Raw genomic sequence first — 21,469 nt, 5'->3', positions numbered from 1 at the left:
AAATCATAGAATCATAGAATGGTCAGGGTTCAAAGGGACTTTTAGAGATCATCTAGTCCAACCTCCCTTTTAAAGCAAGCCCACGTAGATCAGGTCACACAGGAATGTGTCCAGGTGGGTTTTGAAAACCTGCACAACAGGAGTCAGGTACATGTCATGTACAAGTCACAATTGCAATATAAAATCTTCCAGTCAACAGCTTCCCAGAATTTTCACAGTTGGTGTCAGAAAAGCTGAGTCCACTGTATTTTGGTCTTCTATTTTGTTATCAAGCACAAATGTTGATAAACTTTAATATAATTCAGGCAAAATGCTATGGTGAATAACGGAGAGATCGAATGTACACCTTATCTTAGCAGAAGAGTACCTTGCAAATAAATGACAGGCATTTCAGAAGATCACTGAGATTTATTACCTGGATGATTTCTCGTTTCAGAGAGAAATGAAAGGAAATGATCCAATTTCTCTTTTTATAATAACATCCAACACATTTAATGTACAATTTCATACTGCTTCTTGATTTATAGCATTTAGCAGGCTAATCATGGTCTAGCTACTATTATAAAAGCAGCTATTATGTTAACCCTTTCAGTATGGATATTGCCCCAAGAAGTGTTTTCTTTGCTCATAGATAATTTCATGTGTGATGCTGAACATCTCAGGGTTTGAAGCAGAATGCATGTCTCTAATATGTCATTTGTCAGGAACATCAGATCATTTCATATTTCTTGTAGATATTATGTACACACTATGTCTATACAAACCTACGAATCCAAAACTGGTGGCAAAGAGCACCAGACAGAGAGAAAGTATCATATCTAGCAGTATTCTTGTATTTAAAAAAAAAATTAAACTTCAGCTAGAATCTAACCTGATATTTTAGTCTTTGCTACTTCAAGAGATCAAAGGGAGCAAAGTGATAAACCAGAATCTAATGTTATGCTCTGACCCATGTCACAAGTAATCAATGAATTATCATGCAAATTACTCAAATGCTTAATCACAATGATCCCTTGACCAAACTTGAATATGCTCACAGTTATGTATAGTGGCAAAGTGTCTCCTAGCTGAAGCTAAAACTGCCCCTTCCTCTGTCTTCCTCAACCACTCCTTGCCCATCTACCTGTGGACAGAGATTGACTGACAATCATGCCTTTTCCTAAGTCAACCCTAAAGTACTATTTTTCTGTTGTACCTGTAGTGTGTGTGAGAACAAGGATGGGGCTCATCAGCAAAAACACGTCTCTTGAAGATAAGTCTCCTTTGATAATCATGCAACAGTGTCTTCTCTGAACTGTTGATTTGGACTGTCCATAAACTCACATAAAACCTTTCTTGGTATTTTGGTTTTATTTGAATAATTTTCAGGGTGTTCTTCACAAATGTGAAACTTATCTTTTAAATAGCAATGTAGATTTTGTTACCTAAGAGCCTGCACATAAATCAGTAATATTCTAATTATGAAGACAGCCTTGGAAGTCAGCAATGTGGTTTCTTATGTTTATGCAATTAGTGTTTACTAGTGCAGGAACATTCAAACTATCATCAGTATAAAAGATGCTAAGAAAAATGTCCTTTAGATGTTCACACGTGCAGATAGTTGGCCAACTAGGGATAGTAATTATTTTTAAAAACCTGCAGCATTAATGGTGAGATTTATTACATTAAATTACAGGTGTTTCTGGATTTCAGAAGGTTTTGTTTAGGATTCCAAAGATTTTCCAGGCAAAGACAGTGTGGTCTTTGTTGAAAGTGCATCTTGGTTAAAAGGAACTCTGTGGGCTGAAGATGCTTGGCTAAAATTGGGCTCTCAACAGGAGTGTTTACTGCAGCATGATTTGAAATACTTCCTGTACTATGGCTAAAGAGGAATAAGACCCTAGAAACAAAGAGCAAGCTTTGTTTATTGGAGCTATTTCTGATACTGGGAGGGAATACCAGTTAGACTAATTATAAGTATTCTAAAACCAAACCAAAATAATAGAAAGTACCAAGTGCTCAAATATAATTGTACTTGAAAGCATATTTCCTTTAATGGAACTGTTTATCTCGATATTGTGGTCACTCACAAATTACAGTTGAAGATATTCAGGCTGACATTCCATTTTCAATGGTAAATCAACAGATCCTTCACTTTTACTAAATTGTGTCCCAGGACTTTAGAGAAAATATCATCCCAAGGAATACAGTTATAGAAGACAGAGTGTGCTGGGACAAATTAATGTTCTTTAATTAATCCTCTTTTTCTGAACTAACTTTTCTTCCTCCTGAGAAATGATGAAAGAAAAACGTTTTCCAAGGAAAGCAAACAAAACAAGTAGGTTCATAATAATTTATACCTATTGAATTGTGAATCTGAAGATATAAACACATGCTCTTGGCTGTTGCATTCAGAGTACCTCAAGGACTAGCTACGTTTCAGGAGGAATAATCCTTGTGCACCTATGTGAGGGTGAAAAAGGAAAGCTAAGAGGCATTTACTCGGAGCAAGGCTTCCACTTAATTTAGGAATAAATGAGGAGCAGCGGAGATCAAATGGCTGCATGAATCTAGTTCATAATAAATGACTGTAAGGAGATGTATTACCTCATGCTCTTCCATAGGAACAAAGCAGAATTCGTCAGTAGAGTATAATATTCTAACGAGGTTCTTAAGGAGGCAATAGGATCACTCCTCCTTGTCTTGGTTGACTGCACTATCTCTGCCTACATCAGCTGTGAGGATACCATTCTTTCCAGTGCCATTGACTTGTCTCACTCCAGTATGATTACAGAAGCCATTGCTCCACTTAGCATTACATGAAACTGTCTAATGCTTTTGAAAGTGACTTAGGAGCTTTGTTTCCATTGAATTTCAATGTACTTAACTACAGGACTTTGCAGTGACACACAACATGTGTTTAAAAATTACTTTTTTATTAAAAAAATTCTGTATTTACAGTAAATAGTTACTTTGTTACCCTGAAGGTTTTAACACGGCTTTGTTACCGTGAAGGTTTTAACACGGCTAGAAGAGTCTCAAGATTCTTGCTACTTATTTACAGTAAGGAGTTGAGGGGGCTTAGTCACCTACTGTGAAGCAATAAAAGGACCTAGTTTGCTCAAGAAGCTTTGGAGCAGGAGGTTTTCAAACATAGGCAAATGTTTTCAGGTCAGTTGAAGGCTGAGACTTATGTGACCTCTGACTGAATTTGCTGTGTTTGATCTTATTCTTAAAGCTCCAACTACCAGAGAGAGGTGTTGTCTGTCCTTTACCCATGCAGCAGATTATTGCAGATTTTGTCCCTTCTCAGTATCTGAAAGGCTTCCTTCTCAATATCAGCCTCCGTAGTGATGGAAGAAGACTTACATGAGAGGAATTACCAATCAAGTTGAACAGTTTCTGGTGATGGTTTGATCACTGAGAACAGTGTTGACCAATACACAATTCTAGTATTGTGCCCACAACATAGCAGATGCTGCAAATAGAGGCTGATATGAAAATCATGAGTTTTAACATTACTTATGTCTTGTTTAGATCTTTTTAAAGCCAGTTTGTTATTGTTCAAAGACTTTTGTTTAGCAAATTCTGTGGAACTAAGCATGGTAACATAAAAGTCCAGTTATATCACCACCTTTCCCATATATCCCATTTGTAAAGACTTCTACAAATGTAATCTTGAAGAAGAAAATTGTCTCCTAACTGATTTGACAAAGGAGAGTGAATAAAGCTATCTAGATGCTACAAGCAAATGATGATGACAAATCAGAACTTTGGCAGAACTCAGAAACAAACAGATTTTTAACAACAAAGATTTGCATACCTATAAAAAAAAACCAACCTAGTATCAATTTGTATGTATAGCTGGAAAAAATATAGTATAGGCAGCACCATCCACCTTGTCTAAAACAATCTGTTAATCCTTTCATCTAAAATGCATCCTCCTTTGTTCTTAGACTATGGAACAGGAAAGTTCCTGTTCAGCACTCCCTGTTCCGGAACCCTGAGGCTTAGTCATATTTTTAGTACCATTTCGGCCCTTGAGATTTCTTACCACAACTGTTGCCTTTTTACGTAAAGCAGACCCATTATATTGGCCTTTTTTTAGTGGAATTTTTTTGTTTGCTTGTTTGTTTTTAATTTGAAAGGTTTCTTTTGGGAAGCAGAAAGAATAACTTTGAAAGCTTAAAGTACAGACCAAATTTGATCAAAGTATCCTACTTGGCAGTGATGACTACTACCACTGTGGCATTGCAACTGTCTTTCTCTAGTATCTCTTTGAACACAGCTGAACTCCTGACTTCTGGGTGCTGATTCCTGCTGAACGTTCATTTCCTATTGTATTCACTGGATTTCCAATATGGAAATAGGTGTGAGTTTAGGAGTCAGCGATGCTTTGATCTTCCAAATATTATGTCATGACACTGAATAAAGTTACAATTTTGTGTTTCAGATGTGATACAGTCAAATCGTTGGCCTTATTTCAAAAGCATTAAGAGCTAATCTAGATTCTCAAAATGTTTTGGATACTGCCCTATCACGTTTTTTTCCCTTTTCATTTGCAAAACGGTGCTGTAACCACACCACAGGGGAACCTCACGATCCTGTTTCAGTTTTACGCTGGAACTTCTGAAAGTCGAACAACAACAGATCAGAATAAAACTGTACAAAAACTTCTAAAAAAGAGTGCTTTGCCAAAATAGCTATATATATTATATAAGTAGGTAACAAGTCCTCCAATAGGTCTTTCTGCAACTTTTGGTCTGTGTTCTTTTTTTCTCTCAGTGTTATACAATGCAGATTTACTGTCAAAATAGATACAGGTAAACTCCTATAAAGGAGTATATATTTGAGTTGGTTGACTTAGTCTATGAAGAATAAACAGAAGGACTTTTGAGACAACTCTTTTGACTTTGGTGGCTTCATAGAGATACATGTATGTGTAGTCTGTAAATTGCTTTTCATTTCCTACATTGCTGTAGATCTGGATAGGGGATTTCTTCATGCTTGTTTTAAGTGAACTAGAGATTGCATACTTTTAAGAGCAGCCAGGCATGTAGACATAGCCAGTTCTGAAATACATACCAAAGGCACAGGATTAAAAGTTACTATTCAATTCTGCTTAGTATCTATTTTGGATATGGAATAAAAAATTCTTTATTTACTGAAGAACTGCTGAGAAGAGATGCACAAAAAGTCTGGCAATCCCTTGACAAACATTTACACGGGAGGTGATGATAAACAGGACCTAATACCTAGCACAGTGCTTTTAAGGGACATGTTTTATTAATAGCTTTATATTCTTGCTTTGCCTGTAAGGAGAATCCTTTATCCCAAACCTCTCATTGCAGGTTTACTGTAAAATATAGCTCTCTATTTTTAATCAGAATAAGGGAAATGGAGAGAAACATATATCCAAAAGCATTAGCAGATAATACTCAACATCTCTGAAGACACATTTATTGAATACTTCAATTTGACTGTGAACTCATGCTTAAATGGCTATCTCTGTTTTGCTGTTGATGTATCATGATGCTATTCTCATACACTGCTGCAAGTTTCCTCATTGTCTGCCAAGAGTAGTGTATTGTAGCCTTTTCACATGGGGAGTAAAGGCATTTTTTTTTCTAGTTGTAACTCTCAGATAAACCAAAAGACAATGTGTTATTTAAGAACATGGTGCAAATGATTTTGCTCTCAGAATGCCAGCTGACTACATTGTAACAGACTGCACACGTCTTCATGCACAAAATTGTTATGATACTGTGCCAGACAACTGGGAACATGTAAAGAGAACCTGATTTTCAGGGAGAGAACACTCAACACTGTCTGAAACTCAGAGTTTCAGGTATCTAAAAAAGGAGACTGGTAAAATAAATAAGAAATTTCTGAATATGTATGTATCATTCTTTTAAATCAAAGTTAAAAAACGTTCAGACTTTGTCAAGAATTTTAAGAGTTATTTTGAAGGTAATGGGTAAATATACTAGTAAAATAATCAGAGTGATTGGTATGAATTTTTTTAAAAACTGTATTTTGATCTATGGAGACATATAAATTTTACTATTAGCAGGTCAGATTTTCAAGGCTTTAAAAACCTTTCCTTGATTGAAGTCATAGTTTAAGTAGGAGCAGATGTTTCTATATAATTTGTTAAATGAAGGATCTTGAACTGTGAACCTGAATAAACTAGTGAGATCCATTTAAGCTTCTTTTTACAAAAGTTTTCAGTACAGTTGGCTTCTGCAGCCTTGTAAGATGATTGAGTGATATTGCTGTATTAAATGAGAGATGGAAATGGAGACTTCAGTAGCATGTAGTTAGTTTTGATAGTATATCTTACTATATGTTTTGGCAACAATTTGCAAGTGTTGCTTAAGCCACACATATGCCTGGAATAAGTCATCTGGTAATTATCTTTGAGGATACATCTTCATCTTTCCTCTAAAAATAATGTGACAGATTATACTTACATTAAGTTGAATTTTAACTGAAAAAAAGAAAAGCAGATCTGATGCTATTTCTATGAGGAGAGATGGAAGATTATGGATATTCTATTTATTATTGAAACAAAGATTGATTTTACAGAGGACTATTACTGTGGCTACTATTTAAAAACTGTTGTTGTATTCCCTTATACTCTGTTGATATATTAGGAGTCTTGGTCAGCACTGTGAGAATTTTGCAATGTAAGTTACAGAGTACAACAAATCATTGAAAAATGGGATAATACAGAGACAATAATATACAATAGGATCTTATATACTGTCTTTTGTCTTGACTAACACTATAATGTATTATGGTAAAGAAAATGGTAGATATATCAGTGTTTGCTATTTGTAATTTGTGTTATTTTTATATATCTTGAATTTAATGGGTGATAGATTTATTTCTGCTTTAAAACCAAAATGTGGATAAGTTGGTCTGTAACATATAAATTCAAGCATTTGTCTCTAGGATGACTGAGTGTGAGAAAGCTCTCTCTCTTCTGTACTTACAGATATATTTGCAGCATTTCACCATCTTCATTTCTCTTTTCTATAATTGATGACACACCTATCCTTTCCAATGAACACGACAATTGCATGATTTTATACTCATAATTCAGTTTTCCTTGGCTTGGTGAACCCTCTAAACTAGCATGAAAAACACAATCTCTTTCTTCTAATTTTACATTTTAAAAAAAGGTGCATAGATGCAGCTCAGAATTGGCATTCAGGCACTGCTGGAAGCATGCTGGGGAGTAGTACACTAAGCAAGGTGGTATAATTTGGAACAGCCCTCTAATTCTCTCAGCAAACCCATGTCTGCTAGAATCCATACAAGTAGCAACTGGCATGAATTGCCACTACCTTTAAATACAATTACTTAGCAAAATTACTTAAAACTAAAATGACAAATGCTGGTAGCTAGGGATGAAATTCTGTATTAAGGTGTAATAAATTATGAAGAAAGTTAAACATTTTGACTAGAAAGAGAAATCTGAACCTCAAGATACAGTTGTAATTAAAGATGTCTGTTTAAATTGTATCTCAGTTTGACTGCACACACATAATTTATGAAGCTGCATGTTCTGATGTCAATAAATTGATAGGGATTTGTGAAACTAATAGCTTTATAGTAAGAAAATGTATATCCCAGTTACAAAACCAAATTTAATTGGTAAATCTGCCTGGCACATCTGCCATGACTCAGAGGTCCACAGAGATACGCATTTCAGATCAATAATGACTGTCTACTTTCAGTGCCTTTAGTAAAATCTGTTGTACAGGTGGGCAAAGAGAGAAGCTCATGTTTGCATCGAACAGTATAAATAATATGAGAGTCAGTCCCTCACTTGTGGTCTCATGGGCTTTCCCACCTCTGAGTAGTACTAAGCAGCAGAATAAATGCCATTGCATTAATTAAATTGTTTGCATCAGTGACAGTAGTTGACAAAGTTCATTTAAAAATTCCCTAGATAACTAGTGCAGGACAGGCATCTAGTGACCTAAGTCCTAAGTGACTACAGCCCATCTCCTTTTTTGCTGTATTCTCAAAAATTATTCCTTAATCTCCTATCACTGTAATCCAAACTGATTTGGTCCACAGAATAGAATGAGAATATTTCTTCATGTTTCTGTTGCTATTGCTGATTGGCAGTGAAAAAGTGGCAAATCTCAGAACAGTGGCTGATGGAGTTTATCCAAACTGTAGTGAACTTGATTGACATCATGGGACATGAGAGATGTCATGAAAAAGAATCAAACTGACAGAGAAATAGAAGCTCCCACACTGCAAATGGATGCCTGATATTTATGTTTGTACAGTACAGTTGTATGCTAGTCTTTATTTTGTCTGCAGGCTTTTATCTATGCTCTTTGTTAAAGCTCCAATTTAGTTATCTTCAGCTGGAATTTTACAGAAACAGTTTGATAGAAAGCCTTGTTAGCCATAATTTAGTAAACAAAGAAAGCATATGTTATATATAGAATAAATAATAAGGAATTATGAATTACAAGCCTTGATACTGAGGTTTTCTTTGGTGACCTTACAAACCATGACTGAGAGCTCTATTTGGATTATGAAGTAACCAAATCTCAACAATAGTGTTACACTTCTACTGTTAAAAGTGAGGCTTCAAAAAAACACACTTGGCAGGACACTGCATATAAATTAGATACAGCTTCTTATTTCCCTATTTTTTCTCATTTAACCTCCCTTGTCATTCATTGGTGTCTGTGACTACAAAAGAATATAAAGTAATTTAAAAATTAGTACAGTGAAGGAGTATATGGCTGAATGATGCACCAATGTAGGATGAACAATACACTAGTGCAGGTTGATTTTCTAGTATATTTACATTATAACCAGAAATAAATTATTTATGACATATTTGTATAATAAAGAAACATTTTTAGATGTGGGTAAAATCTGCATTTATAGCCTTTCAACAGTGAAGATGACACTGCCAACATTCCTTCACAGTATTTAAAAGGAACAGTAGTGTTGCAAAACTTTAGGAAGTAAGGATGGCACAAATCTTGTTCCAAACTCATAAAAAACTTGGAAGGAACCTGTTCTTTGTGATCTGGTGCTTCTACCAGGTAGCCAAATACTTTGTGCTTGTAAAACTTTATTAAAATCATTTAAGTAAGCCTCAGAGAGCTGCAGGAATTTGGTGACTGATCCATACTGATTGCATTCTATTTTGATGGTTAATATTGTAAAGAGAGTACTAACCTGATCTGAAGCCACGTGAGCATTGGTGTTGTGCCCCCACCAAATACCCAGACTGTGAAAAACACAATAAGTAGAGCTGTTGTAAACATCATTTGTTTGGGTTGGGATTCTGTGTCTTGAATAGCCAATGCAAATGCTATTGCGCCACGTAAACCTTAAAAAAAAGAGGCAAGAATTATGAACTTAATGTGATGTAGAAACAGAAATTTTGCCTTTTCAGCCCAAACCCCATCCCAGTGGCAGAGTAAATCTTAAGACAAATTGAAAGGATGATGTTTGACAAAATGTAAGCAACTTTGCAGAAGTAGACACTGAAACTACTCACATATTCACATAATAATCACACATTTGTTTTACTTCCACTGAATTGTTTGTATGGAATAATTGGAAATTAAATATTATTCTGGTCTTTAATGCATGATAAAAAAGAAATCTATCCCCTGTGTTGTTTAACTGACTTCAGTGGGACTACTCATGCAATCAGATGCAAATGAGAAGGATTGCCATTAAAACTTGTACCTAAATAGGTACCCATTTCTTGCTTGAAAAAACAAGAATCTTTCAGTCTGCTAAAAACAAGGTAAAATTGACTTAAAAAAATTGAGTACTTTTTAAAAGATGATTTTAAGTATGTTTTAGATACTTAAAGATGCAGAAAATACATAGATTTTTAGATCTCAGTACACTTGAAATATAATAGTTGTAAATTTGTACACCTACAGAAACTTAATAAACAAAAGCTTACAAATGTGGAGAGAGCAGCTAACAGAGAGTTTCAAGAAAGCCCCACAGGTAGTAATAAGCTAACTAAATAGGTCCTCACAGTGACACATTTTTAAAAAGAGGTGAAAAAAGCCTGCTAGTGCCTCCAGCCCTAGGGCGCATAATACAAATAATCTTCTATATTTTCTGAAGCTTTTAATTTATCAAGTTAAATTTACTTTATTCTTTTCTTCAAAAAAATCCACAAAATAAGCATAAAGAGCAAAGCCATTACATGTATACAATACACACTGAATTCAGAAAGTACTTTGCAAGTATTGAGAGCTCAATCTAATAATTAAACCTCTTGGAAGGCACTGACGGTATAGCCAGAATCAGCTCCTAAATGCAACTATTTTTGGAGTAGGACTGTAAAGCTCTTTAAGATTACATAGCTAGATTGTGAAGTATTTGATATAGATGAGGGGAGAGCAGTGGATGTCATCTACCTTGACTTCAGCAAGGCTTTTGACACTGTCTCCCACAACATCCTCATCAGAAAGCACAGGCAGTGTGGCTTGGATTAGTGGACAGTGAGGTGGATCGAGAGCTGGCTGAATGACAGAGCCCAGAGAGTGATGATCAATGGCACAGAGTCGAGTTGGAGGCCTGTGGCCAATGGAGTTCCACAGGGATCGGTTCTGATGATCAGGGACTGGAACATCTTTCATATGAGGAAAGGCTGCGGGAACTGGGGCTCTTTAGTCTAGAAAAGAGGAGACTGAGGGGAGATCTTATTAACATTTATAAATATCTAAAGGGTGTGTGTCAGGAGGTTGGGATATCCCTCTTTTCTCTAGTAGTTAGCAACAGGACAAGGGGTAATGGGATGAAGCTGGAACACAAAAAGCTCCACTTAAATATAAGAAAAAACTATTTCACTGTTCAGGTGAGGGAGCCCTGGCACAGGCTGCCCAGAGGGGTTGTGGAGTCTCCTTCCTCGGAGGTCTTCAAGACCCGCCTGGACATGTTCCTATGCAGCCTGATCTAGGGGAACCTGCTTCTGTAGGGGGTTTGGACTAGATGATCTCTAAAGGTCCCTTCCAACCTCTACCATTCTATGATTCTATCCAGAGAACAACAGAAAGCCATTTGTGCAAGACTGTAGTTACACTAGCTGGAAGTGGTCAGTGGCAGTAGGTTTAAAATCTCTGCTTTTTTAAAAATAACACTGCAGTCAACAAGTGGGCTTGTCCTTGACTTTGCTTTTATGTGAAGGACATCTCTAAGGATGTGCATGCTTTACTATTTTTTTTAATGGAGAAAAAAAATATCAGCTCATTTTAAACATGTATCTGAGAAGAGAAAGAACCACTAATTAAATGGTCTTTTTCCAGTGGTTATAGTGGTAATCTAGATGGCTAGAACAGTTTAATTGTCTAAATTATTGGTGGCTACATTTTGATGGGAAACAATGCAGCTTTCCACAACTAGATCACACTTGTAGGTGCTATATTAAATCTAGAACATCTGTTTGTTAAGAGGGAATATTAAAAGAAAAAAAGTTAATTAATATATCATTAAGATTCCTTAAGTCCTGGTCTGGGTATTTCTTCAGTTTGGAGAAATAGTGAGTGCATTCACTGCATCTTTCATTTATAAAAGCTTAATGTGGTCTATGATAGCTAATTCAGTTTCAACTGAAAACATGTCTAAAGTAAAACAATCAAACAAAGCATTTTGCTTCCAACTAAAGTACTGGGGAGCAGGTGAATATAGCATAAAATGTAAAGAGAAGCAAGAAACCCTATAAATCAAAATAAAATCCTGGTAACAACACAAATGAAGAAGGGAATTTTAACAACCTCAGAGGACGGTAAGATACTGAAGGCTGAAGATATGGAATATTAGGTTTCCTGTAACACTTCAGGGAAAAATACCAACATGGAGTTATTTTCTTCAATGGACATTGGTACCTCAGCTACACCTGGAGATAGTGGCACGGTAGAAGGAAAACTCTAATGAAATATTAGCAGAGGTTTACTTTGTCTTCTAGAAATGCCACATTGACAGAAGCTCCACTTCTGTGTTGTGATCCATTCATCTTTTGGACTCTATCACACATTTCTTACCAGATTTTCCTGCTAGCTGTACCAACCATTAGGGATTTATCTTTAAGAGATAGTCTTTATTTTGTCAGAGCCTCCAAAGAAAATCACACCAGGGTTAAGCTTCAGAGGCCCACAGAATAGGTTTGCCCTATTGGGCTGTTTTCTGTCCTTTGCTCACACTCCATGTGCACACCACACTGAACTCATTCTTCTGAAGGGCCTTTGAGGGCAGTAGCATTTGTGGGCAGCGTGGAAAGAATCTTTCTACATGTGGAGAAAGAGACTTTCTACATGTGGATCCGGTGTTTCTGGTTCAACTGTAGTTCTCTGCACTTTTTTCCCTTGCTTTCTTTTCTCTTTAGCTGATTTCGTATCTATCTTCTTGGAAAAGTTCCCTTTGACACTTCCCACCACCATGTAGGTATGTCTGGGCAGATGCAAATCTCTGCAGAACAGCTGTCTGTACACAGACATTCTTTTTCATCTTAATTCTGCATTGGTGTTTCAGACTCCATTACTGCTGTAATGTCTTATGTTAACAACAACCATCCCTATAGCATCGTGTCTCACAACCCTCTATTTGATTTATATGCTGTAGAGAAGAGGAAAGTACAGTAAAAAGTAAATAGAGATAATGGAAGAAGAATGAAGAGTTCAGTACTGTACTTGTGCAATAATCCCCTCCTGGTCAGGTGGCAGTGATGTTCAAATGTCAGGTATGTTACTGCCATTAGTAAGCCCATCTGGAGCCATTTAGTTTCTTCCCCTTTTAATTTCAATAGTGGTTAAAAGCATCATAGCAGTACCTGAACTGAAACAAGGAATTTTTCATGCAGCATAGACCACTGGAGCACAGTGATAGCTTCCCTATAATTTAAGACATTAAAATATTTTTTACATGAGCAGGGCCTAATGGCTCACTCATTTTAGCTGATGTTGAACTTAATTTGAGAATCTCAGACTTAATTATATAAGGACTAATCTCATTTTGATTTATGATTGAATGTTATCGGGAATCATGATTAAATATAGTTGTAAAAGTGAATTCATCCTCCATAACATGATGTTAGAGGAGTGGCAGGAGCGGGTGAAGGGTGTAATAAACTAAAATGTTACATAATCCACTTCTAAGTCTGACTCTTTCACTTTTTCTCAAATATATTAATATTCAAAAAGTGGAACTTAATGACTTTAGGAGAATTCTTTGCAGAGTAAGAAATACTAAAATACTAATCCACAATATGCTTTCCTGACCTTAATTGCTTTTTTCAGACTTTGATATTCATTGTGATTACAGCAGTAAAAGCAAAGAAAGCAGTACATGTTTAGTGCATTTGGTAATGGTAAGATGGAGAAAAATACTGAGCCCAATTTTATTGTTTTCTACATCTGAGTGTGTGATCCTGTGGTGAGTGAAGCCTAGTTTTCCCCATGATTGACTAGAACTTGATGCCGTGCCAGAACACTGCTGCTGATCTTGTTTAGGCAACAAATGTCTTTCTCCAAACTGAGATTCAACGCCTTGGTACCCCTATGGGAAATGTAACTCTCTTGTGGCAGTCATTATCTTCTTTGTTTATCACTATATATAGTATGACCAGTTTATAGTAAATAAGAAAGTTATTGGTAATTAAGCACATTTCTTAGTGCATAGTAAAAAATTAGTGTTCCGTGAAGTGTGAGGCTGCTGGCAGTGAGAAGGGCAGTCAGTCTTTATTGCTCTACTTGCACATGACGCCATTTACTTTTTATAATGTTGTAAATTCAGTCTTTCTTTGAAAACAGTTAAAAAATACTTTTCTGAGTATTTTAATGTTCATGTTTTAGAAGTTATCAATACTGCTATTTTCAGTTTTGAGCTGCCAGGTTGTACTGGAAAGCTAATGTGTGATTGTGAGTTTTCATGTTCAGTTGTTGGCTGCAGGCTACTTTCTGCTCTGTGGAGAATGAAATTTGTCTTGAGAAAATGAGGACAGCAAAGTTAAAGAGTGAGATATATTTTATAAGATTTGTAATTCTGTACTTTATCTGTTGCAAAACAGGAGCAAAAATGTAGCCCAAAAACTAGAAAACTAATGACATGAAGCTATTTTTGATGCTGTTGTCTAGTTGGCCACCTGCTAACTTTACCAGTTATCTGTATGTTCATCTTACATGGCTAACAATTGTAGGTGAGGTAACTGTTTGAACGCTAGTTTTTAATGAATGTGTGTCATCATTTCTCACTACATTTTAGCTGATATTAACTGACATTTTCAGTTGCAGCTTTTAGCAGAGGGATTGAATGGCTATAGAAATGAACTAGTGTGTTACTCTTGAGAGCTGGAATTATATAGGTAGAAATGAGGCACCCTGATGTGGAATACTCCTGATGAGGAAGCTTGAAATGTGATGCACTGTATTTCACTTGTTATCAGGCAAAATAGATCAATGTACTTCAAGGCTATCAATCAATAGCTGTTATCCATAAAAATTTGGAATAGTTTTTTGTATAAAAAGCAGGAAAAAAAAAACTGCTGACTTTCTAAATCTAGAAAATTATTTCTTAAATGACATTGGCACAGGACCTATGTTTCTGTCTTTTACGGAACAAATATTCTTAGCTTGTAAGTGAGTTTTTCCTGATTAGCATCAGAAAGTCAAGTGGAGGTATTTCTAGCTTGAGCAAGTCCAAAAATACAGAATCTAGCTGAGATTTTAATAGTTCAGGGGATGGATGATGCACATATCAGTGTAGAACACAATTCCCTTTTCTGGATTTTTTTTTTTTAGTCTACAATGTTAACCAGAACTAATAAAATCTGAATTTGGAAAATAAAATACTCAAATACCAGGCTGGAATGCATATGAAAAGGTCTGTAGAATAACAGTAGCCTAGTCTCATGTTTCAAAGTAAAACTATTTCTAAAGTTAAAAGAATTGTCAAAGACTGTATCTAATTTGAATATCAGTACTAACACCTTCATAGTTGGATGATTATTTGATGGTATATAAGCATACTGTTAGGTATACTATAGGTACCTATGAAACAACACAACATAAAAACATAGCATTCCCATATTATCATGGAAATGTAGACAGATGGGAACAATGGGTTGAAAGACTGGCTTCCTGAGTGGAAGGTTTCAAAAGAGTTAATAAAAATGGGTCTTGAGCACAGTGAAGTTGATAAAAATACATCCATTTGCTTCAGTAGTTTTGAGGAAACCATCCTGAATTTTAAGATAATGGTTTGAGTCATTATTTTCTTGAGTGGCATCATGAGACTCATACAGGACAACCAAAGATTCAGGCCCAGTCATCATGGCTTTATGAAAGGCCAGTCCTGCTTGACTAATCTAATATCCTTCTATGACAAGGTGATGTGCTTAGTGGATGAGGGAAAAGTTTTATGTGTGGTCTACCTGGACATTTATAAAGCCTTTGATACCATTTCCCCCAGCATCCTGCTGAAGGAACTGGTTGACCAGGGCTTGGATGGATGTGCTCTTCATTGGGTGGAAAACTGGCTGAATGACCAAGCCCAGAGAGTGGTGGAGAATGGAGTTAAATCCACTTGGTGGCTAGTAACCAATGGTGTTCCCTTGGGTTCAGTGTTGGGGCCTGTTGTGTTTAACATCTTTGTAAATGATCTGGGTGAGGGTATTGTGTGTACCCTCAATAAGTTTGCGGATGACATGAAGCTAGGTGGGAGCACAGATCTTCTAGAGGGCAGGAAGGCTCTTCAGAGGGACCGGGACAGGCTGGATAGATGGGCCAAGGCCAATTGTATGAGGCTCAACAAGGTCAAGTGCCATATCCTGCACTTGGCTCTCAACAACCCCACGCAACATGACAGGCCAGGGAGCAGAGTGGCTGGAAAAATGTCTGGAGTGTTGATAAACAGCTGCTTGAACATGAGCCAGAAGTGTGACTAAGTAGCCAAGAAGGCCAATGACATCCTAGCTTCTGTCAGAAAGAGTGATTGTCCCCCTGTACTTGGCACTGGTGAGGCTGTACCTCAAGTGCTGTGTTCCATTTGGGTCCCTCACTACAAGAAGGACATTGAGGTGCTGAAGCTAGTCAAGGGTCTAGAGAATAAAACTGATAAGAGTGACTGAAGGAATTGAGGTCATTCAGTCTAGAGAAAAGAAGACTCTGAGGAGAACATATCACTCTCTACAACTACCTGAAAGGAGGCTGCATTGTGGTAGGGGCTGGTCTGTTTTTGGAAGTAATAAATGACAGGACAAGAGGAAATGGCCTCAACTTGCACCGGCGAGGTTTAGATTGGACATTAGAAAAATCTTGTTCACTGAAAGGGTTATTAAACTCTGGAATAGGCTGCCCATGGAGGTGATGGCATCATCATCCCTGAGGGTATTTAAAGGCTATGTAGATGACATGCTGAAGGACATGGCTTAGTGATGGCTTTGGCATTGTTAGGTTAGAGGTTGGACTCAATGATCTTAAAGATTTTTTTTCACCCAAAACAATTCTATGATTCTATTCTTTTTTGATAGATGTGGCTTTTTCTAGTGATAGATGACTCTTTGTCAGTTGTTAAACACCATGAGGAAGAATACCAAAATAGCACTTACCTGAAAACATCATCATGTGCTGAAAGTTCCTGGGAATCTTTTGTTTTCGACCCAAATTCAAAAGGAAAGAAAGTGGGTATATGTTGCAAGCTCTTGCCACAAAAACTGAAACCTAAAATGTAAGATGTTGAGGAAAATGGTGGAACTACTGACAAAATCATAGTTAACTTAAACCCCAAATGTCTCCGCAGTTAGTAATTAAAATAAATATGATATTTTCCTTCACATTTTACATGTCAGATCCTTCTGATTCCAACTTCATTCTAAAACTGCGGTGGTAGAGATTTTTTTCCCCAGATATCCTGGTTATATATTCATCATAATATATTCTGTGTCAATCAGTCCACTTTTATTCATCATATTTGTATCGCATGTGACTTCCTCTTCAGTCCTTCAGTAAAATGCCCATCATCATTTGCAGAAATGGCATTATGTTCTTGAGCAGCAATTTGGAAAGAATAAATGTGCTTTTGGACATGATTACTTTCTTATTTCCTGACAATTCATACTGTTTATATCCAGTGCTCTTTGCCTTTTTTTCCCCCCTTTTTCTTTGGAGATTTTTTTGAAAGGAGCATTTTATTACTCCTGTTTGGAATGATCACAAAAGTTGGCTTAATTAGAAGCATGAAGGTATTTCAGTGTAAAAAAAAAAGCAAACCCACACAAAAAACCCAGACCGACCTCCTTATACATGCTTTTAGCAGGTTCTGTCCTCCCCTTGCCTTATGACTGTTTGGATTCAATTATGGCACTCAGTCTGAGACATGCAGTGGTCTGTAGGTTAGATGCTTGTTGACTTTCTTGTTTGCATGCAGCACACATTCTTTATGTAAAAATATATATACTTGTACATATACTTCTTTAATGCAAAGGATACAAATGCACCAAATATAAAAAGGAGATTGAAGGTATGATTTTGAAATGTGAATAATGCGAGTCCCATGTAACAGAAGATGACGTTCTCAGCCAAAAAATTCATGAACTCGAACAACTTAAATGAGAGAGAAAGAACATAATTATGACTCATGTCTGTATCAAACTACTGTTTATCACCAGGTTCCCTTGGAATACAGAACTGTTCAGATGAAAGGAACAGAAATCACACCTATTTCAAGGCTGGATTTTAAAACCATCTAATTTGCTGTAACAGTGTGTGTGGTGTCTTTTAGCTTTAAAAATTGTTATTGGCTTGCATGTTTTTCTCTGATTTGTACATGAAAGCTTGACCTAGAGAACTGGAAAAATACATAAAAAGCAAGGAAGTTATATACAAGCTTTAATGCAAACTACAAGCAAGCTGAATTTAACTTCCCTTGTGTTTACACAGGTGAGTCTGGAAATGGCTCCTGATCACACAAATGGCTGTACATAATACAGTAGTGGGTATGGGTACACTAATGCAAGAGAGAAAAAAAAGTCTGCAACAGACTTTCAAAAATCTATGCCTTTAAAATGTAACATGGCCTTTTTTATTACCGTGAATATTATCTTGCAGATGAAAACTTTTATGGACATTAATATCAATTTCTTATTTCAAATCAAACTATTTAAGATATCATTTAAATATATTATTAAATAAGCCTAAAATGCACAATTATCGTAGGATTTCTGCTGTGAAAAAAACAAGCCACAATATTCATTTGCCTTCAGGGGTGTTCTTGATTGCATTTGCAGATGATTGTATAAAAACTAATAAAATACATTTTCATATTTATCCACATCTGGAAAAAAATCAGTCATTGCTGCCAAATAACTATAGAGGAGAAAAAAAAAAAAAAAAAGGTCTTTTAATGTCTAGAGTAATTTTGAGGCTCAGGAGACCATGGTAACAAATCTTGATGCAGGGCCCAAGTTTGTCAATCTGTCTGCAACCAGTCATACACATAGACACAAAATAGTAGAGGTTGGAATGTAACTCTAGAGATCACCCAGTCTGCTAAAACCTGCTAAAGCAGGTCCACCTAGATCAGGTCACACAGGAACATGTCCAGGTGGATTTTGAAAACCTCCAGAGAAGGAGTCTCCACAATTTCTCTGAGCAGGGCTCCGTCACCCTTACAGAGAAGTTTTTTGTCATGTTCAAGCAGAAGTTCCTGTGTTCCACCTTGTGCCTTTTACCCCTTGTTCTGTCAGCAGCTGCTACAGAAAAAAGACTTGCTTCATTCTCTTGACACACACTTTTTAGGTATTCATAAGAATTGATAAGGTCTCATCTCAGTCTTCTCCAGGCTCAATAGCCCCAGGTCCTGCAGCCTTTTCTTGTTAGAGAGATGTTCTAGTCCCCTGATCAACTTGGTAGTCAGAAGTTCTCTCTTGAACTGGGGAGGCCAGAACTGGACACAGTGCTCCAGATGCGGCCTTTCTAGGGCAGAGTAGAGGGTGAGGAGAACCTCCCTCTACCTGCTGGTGCCACATTTTCCTTGATGCATCCCAGGATGCCATTGGTCTTCTTGGCCATGAAGGCACATTGCTGGCTCATGTTTAGTTTATTATCAACCAGGACTCCCAGATCTCTCTCTGTAGAGCTGCTCTCGAGTGGGTCACCCCCAGCCTGTACTGGTGCATGGTTTTGTTTCTTCCGAGGTGCAGGACTCTGCACTTGCCCTTGTTGAACCTCTTGAGATTCCTCTCAGCTCAACTCTTAAGCTGGTTGAGATCTCACTGAATGGCACCACAGCCTCTGGTGAATCAGCCAGTCCTCTGAGTTTGACATCATCAGCAAACTTCCTGAGGGTACACTCTGAGCTCTGTCGAGGTCATTGATAAATATGTTGAATAAGACCGTTCACAGTACTGAACCCTGTGGAATCCCACTGGGCACAGGCCTGGGTTCTGTCATTTATGCTGTTCTCAGTCTAAGTTACCAGAGTCATACATCACTATCTGGAATGTTACCATGGAAATATTTTATTAATCGTTAATGGGTTTATGTATTTTTTCTAATACATTTGTGCTTCTAAAAATAAATATCCAATAACAGTCACTAAGATCTAATGAAGGAAAAATGAGAGCTGTCAGAATCATTATTTAAAACAAATTTCAGAGGCAAAATGGCATACACCCCAATAGTATACAGAAAGATATTTCAGACCCAATGGCATCACCATCAATTATCCCAAGCACACATTTCATAGACGCCATTTTTTGCTTCAATGTTGAACAATATGAAAACAAACACAAAAAATATTGGCTAGTTAGTAGACTTAAATTATTTAAATTACATTTGGATGAGATAAATCAGTTGTCAAAAGACCTCAAAGTTATGGGATCTTTAGGTCCATAGAAATTATGATGCTAAATCTTTGCATTTCCATCTGGGGAGCAAACATGATCCCATTTCTTTGTGTAAATGTCATCTGACACATTTTTTGTAATGCTTTAAACATATATCAGTTCTACATATATATGAAAGATCTACATATATGTATGTAAAAAGATTTATTTTTATATACATGAAAATCTTTTGATGTAAGGGCATTGCTGTGAGGAGCCACAACTACATACTTTAGATGTTGAGGTAACATAAAGGTGCTACAGACGTTTTAAAAGTGAGGATATTTCACTCTTCATTTACAGACCTCATTGAAGACTTCAATAAATATAAAAGAGATGTAGTGTTGATGCATTTTAGAAACACATTTTCTGATATGAAAGTTTCTTTCTTGTATTTTCCGAACTTTTTGTTGACATACATTTTTTGAAGGAAAAAGGTTTTGCTATATCATTTCTTTTTCTGTATGCTCTTTCTCAATAACCTTTAACACAAAATTCAAGCTTTTACCCTTGCCTGAAGTTTTTTCATGACATCCTGCTTTTAACCTTCTCACCTCTTGTCTCCCAGCCATGTGGTCAAGATGCAGTCTTCACATATTACTTGTAAATTCAATTTAATGAATCTTCTAAATTTTTCTACAACTTTACCTCCTTTTTCCAGCTACATGCAACCTGTTTCTTCCTACTTCAATGCAGCTTCAAAACCCCAGAATTGTTTCAGTAAGTAATTTTTAAAAAGCAAAATCACTATTTCTTGACTATGTGTTTCCAATCAACATGAATAATATATACGTCAGTCACTGGCCTATTAGTTTCCTTAGCTTATATTTACCATGTATTTAAATCTCTGTCAGATACATGCAACACTGTAATCTATTATAAAGTTTTTGAATCATATTGCTGGACATTAACTCGTTTGTTTACAAGAGGAACTGCAATCCAAACCTTTTTTTTTTCCCTGCCAATTTTGGTGCTGAACTGTGCTGTTTTTTTTTCTCCTCTTATCTCTAGTTTCTTTGTGTATTACTCTTCCACTGTCAGAGCACTCCCTACTTGCTAGAAGAATAAATTCAGGCTAGTTTCCTTCCTTTGTGGAGCAAAAATCCAGGTGCTATTTGAACAGCTAATTTAGAGTAGACTCCTTCCTATTCCAGGTACAGACATGAAACTGTCTCTTATGAGAGATTCAGCTCCTCAGAATGGTAAAACTAGCTCATTAACTTCACTCACAGTTTTGTATAGTCCCCTTGGTCTCTCTTTTTGAAAGTATAGCACTCATATATTTATTCATACAGTGCAACCTGTTCAAATTTCTCATCTTGGGTTAATAACAACAAAAAATATTTAAAGATATCAACTTCTTCAGAACTAACTATTGTCATAAAAGAAGTGATATCTGCCTTTTCCTGGAATGCTTGTAAATATAATGTAAAATGTATCCCCTGGAATTCACTTTTATTCAAGTATTCAGCATAGTGCTTTATTTGGTGTTTCTTCAACTTCTGTGTTTTGCTCAACAGTAATACAGAGCCCAAGGAGATACTCTACTGAGCACTTAACTATCAGCACTGTGCAGCATTAGAAAAAAAAATTTAATCT

At 36.4% G+C, this 21,469-nt stretch overlaps 1 protein-coding gene across 1 annotated transcript in view; it reads right to left on the bottom strand.

The window, feature by feature from the left end:
- The window catches only part of SLC9A9 (solute carrier family 9 member A9), a 183,560-nt gene that overhangs the window by 60,166 nt on the left and 101,925 nt on the right, over positions 1-21,469 (bottom strand). The window contains exons 10-12 of the mRNA XM_062005547.1: positions 17,475-17,588; positions 16,595-16,706; positions 9,202-9,355 (exon numbers count right to left, since the gene is read on the bottom strand). Of these exons, the coding sequence (XP_061861531.1) occupies positions 9,202-9,355; positions 16,595-16,706; positions 17,475-17,588 (380 nt within the window). The remainder of the gene's footprint in view (positions 1-9,201; positions 9,356-16,594; positions 16,707-17,474; positions 17,589-21,469) is intronic.

Source organism: Colius striatus, chromosome 12 (assembly GCF_028858725.1).
Source record: "Colius striatus isolate bColStr4 chromosome 12, bColStr4.1.hap1, whole genome shotgun sequence".
NCBI lineage: Eukaryota > Metazoa > Chordata > Aves > Coliiformes > Coliidae > Colius > Colius striatus.
This window is presented reverse-complemented; position numbering and strand designations above follow the sequence as displayed.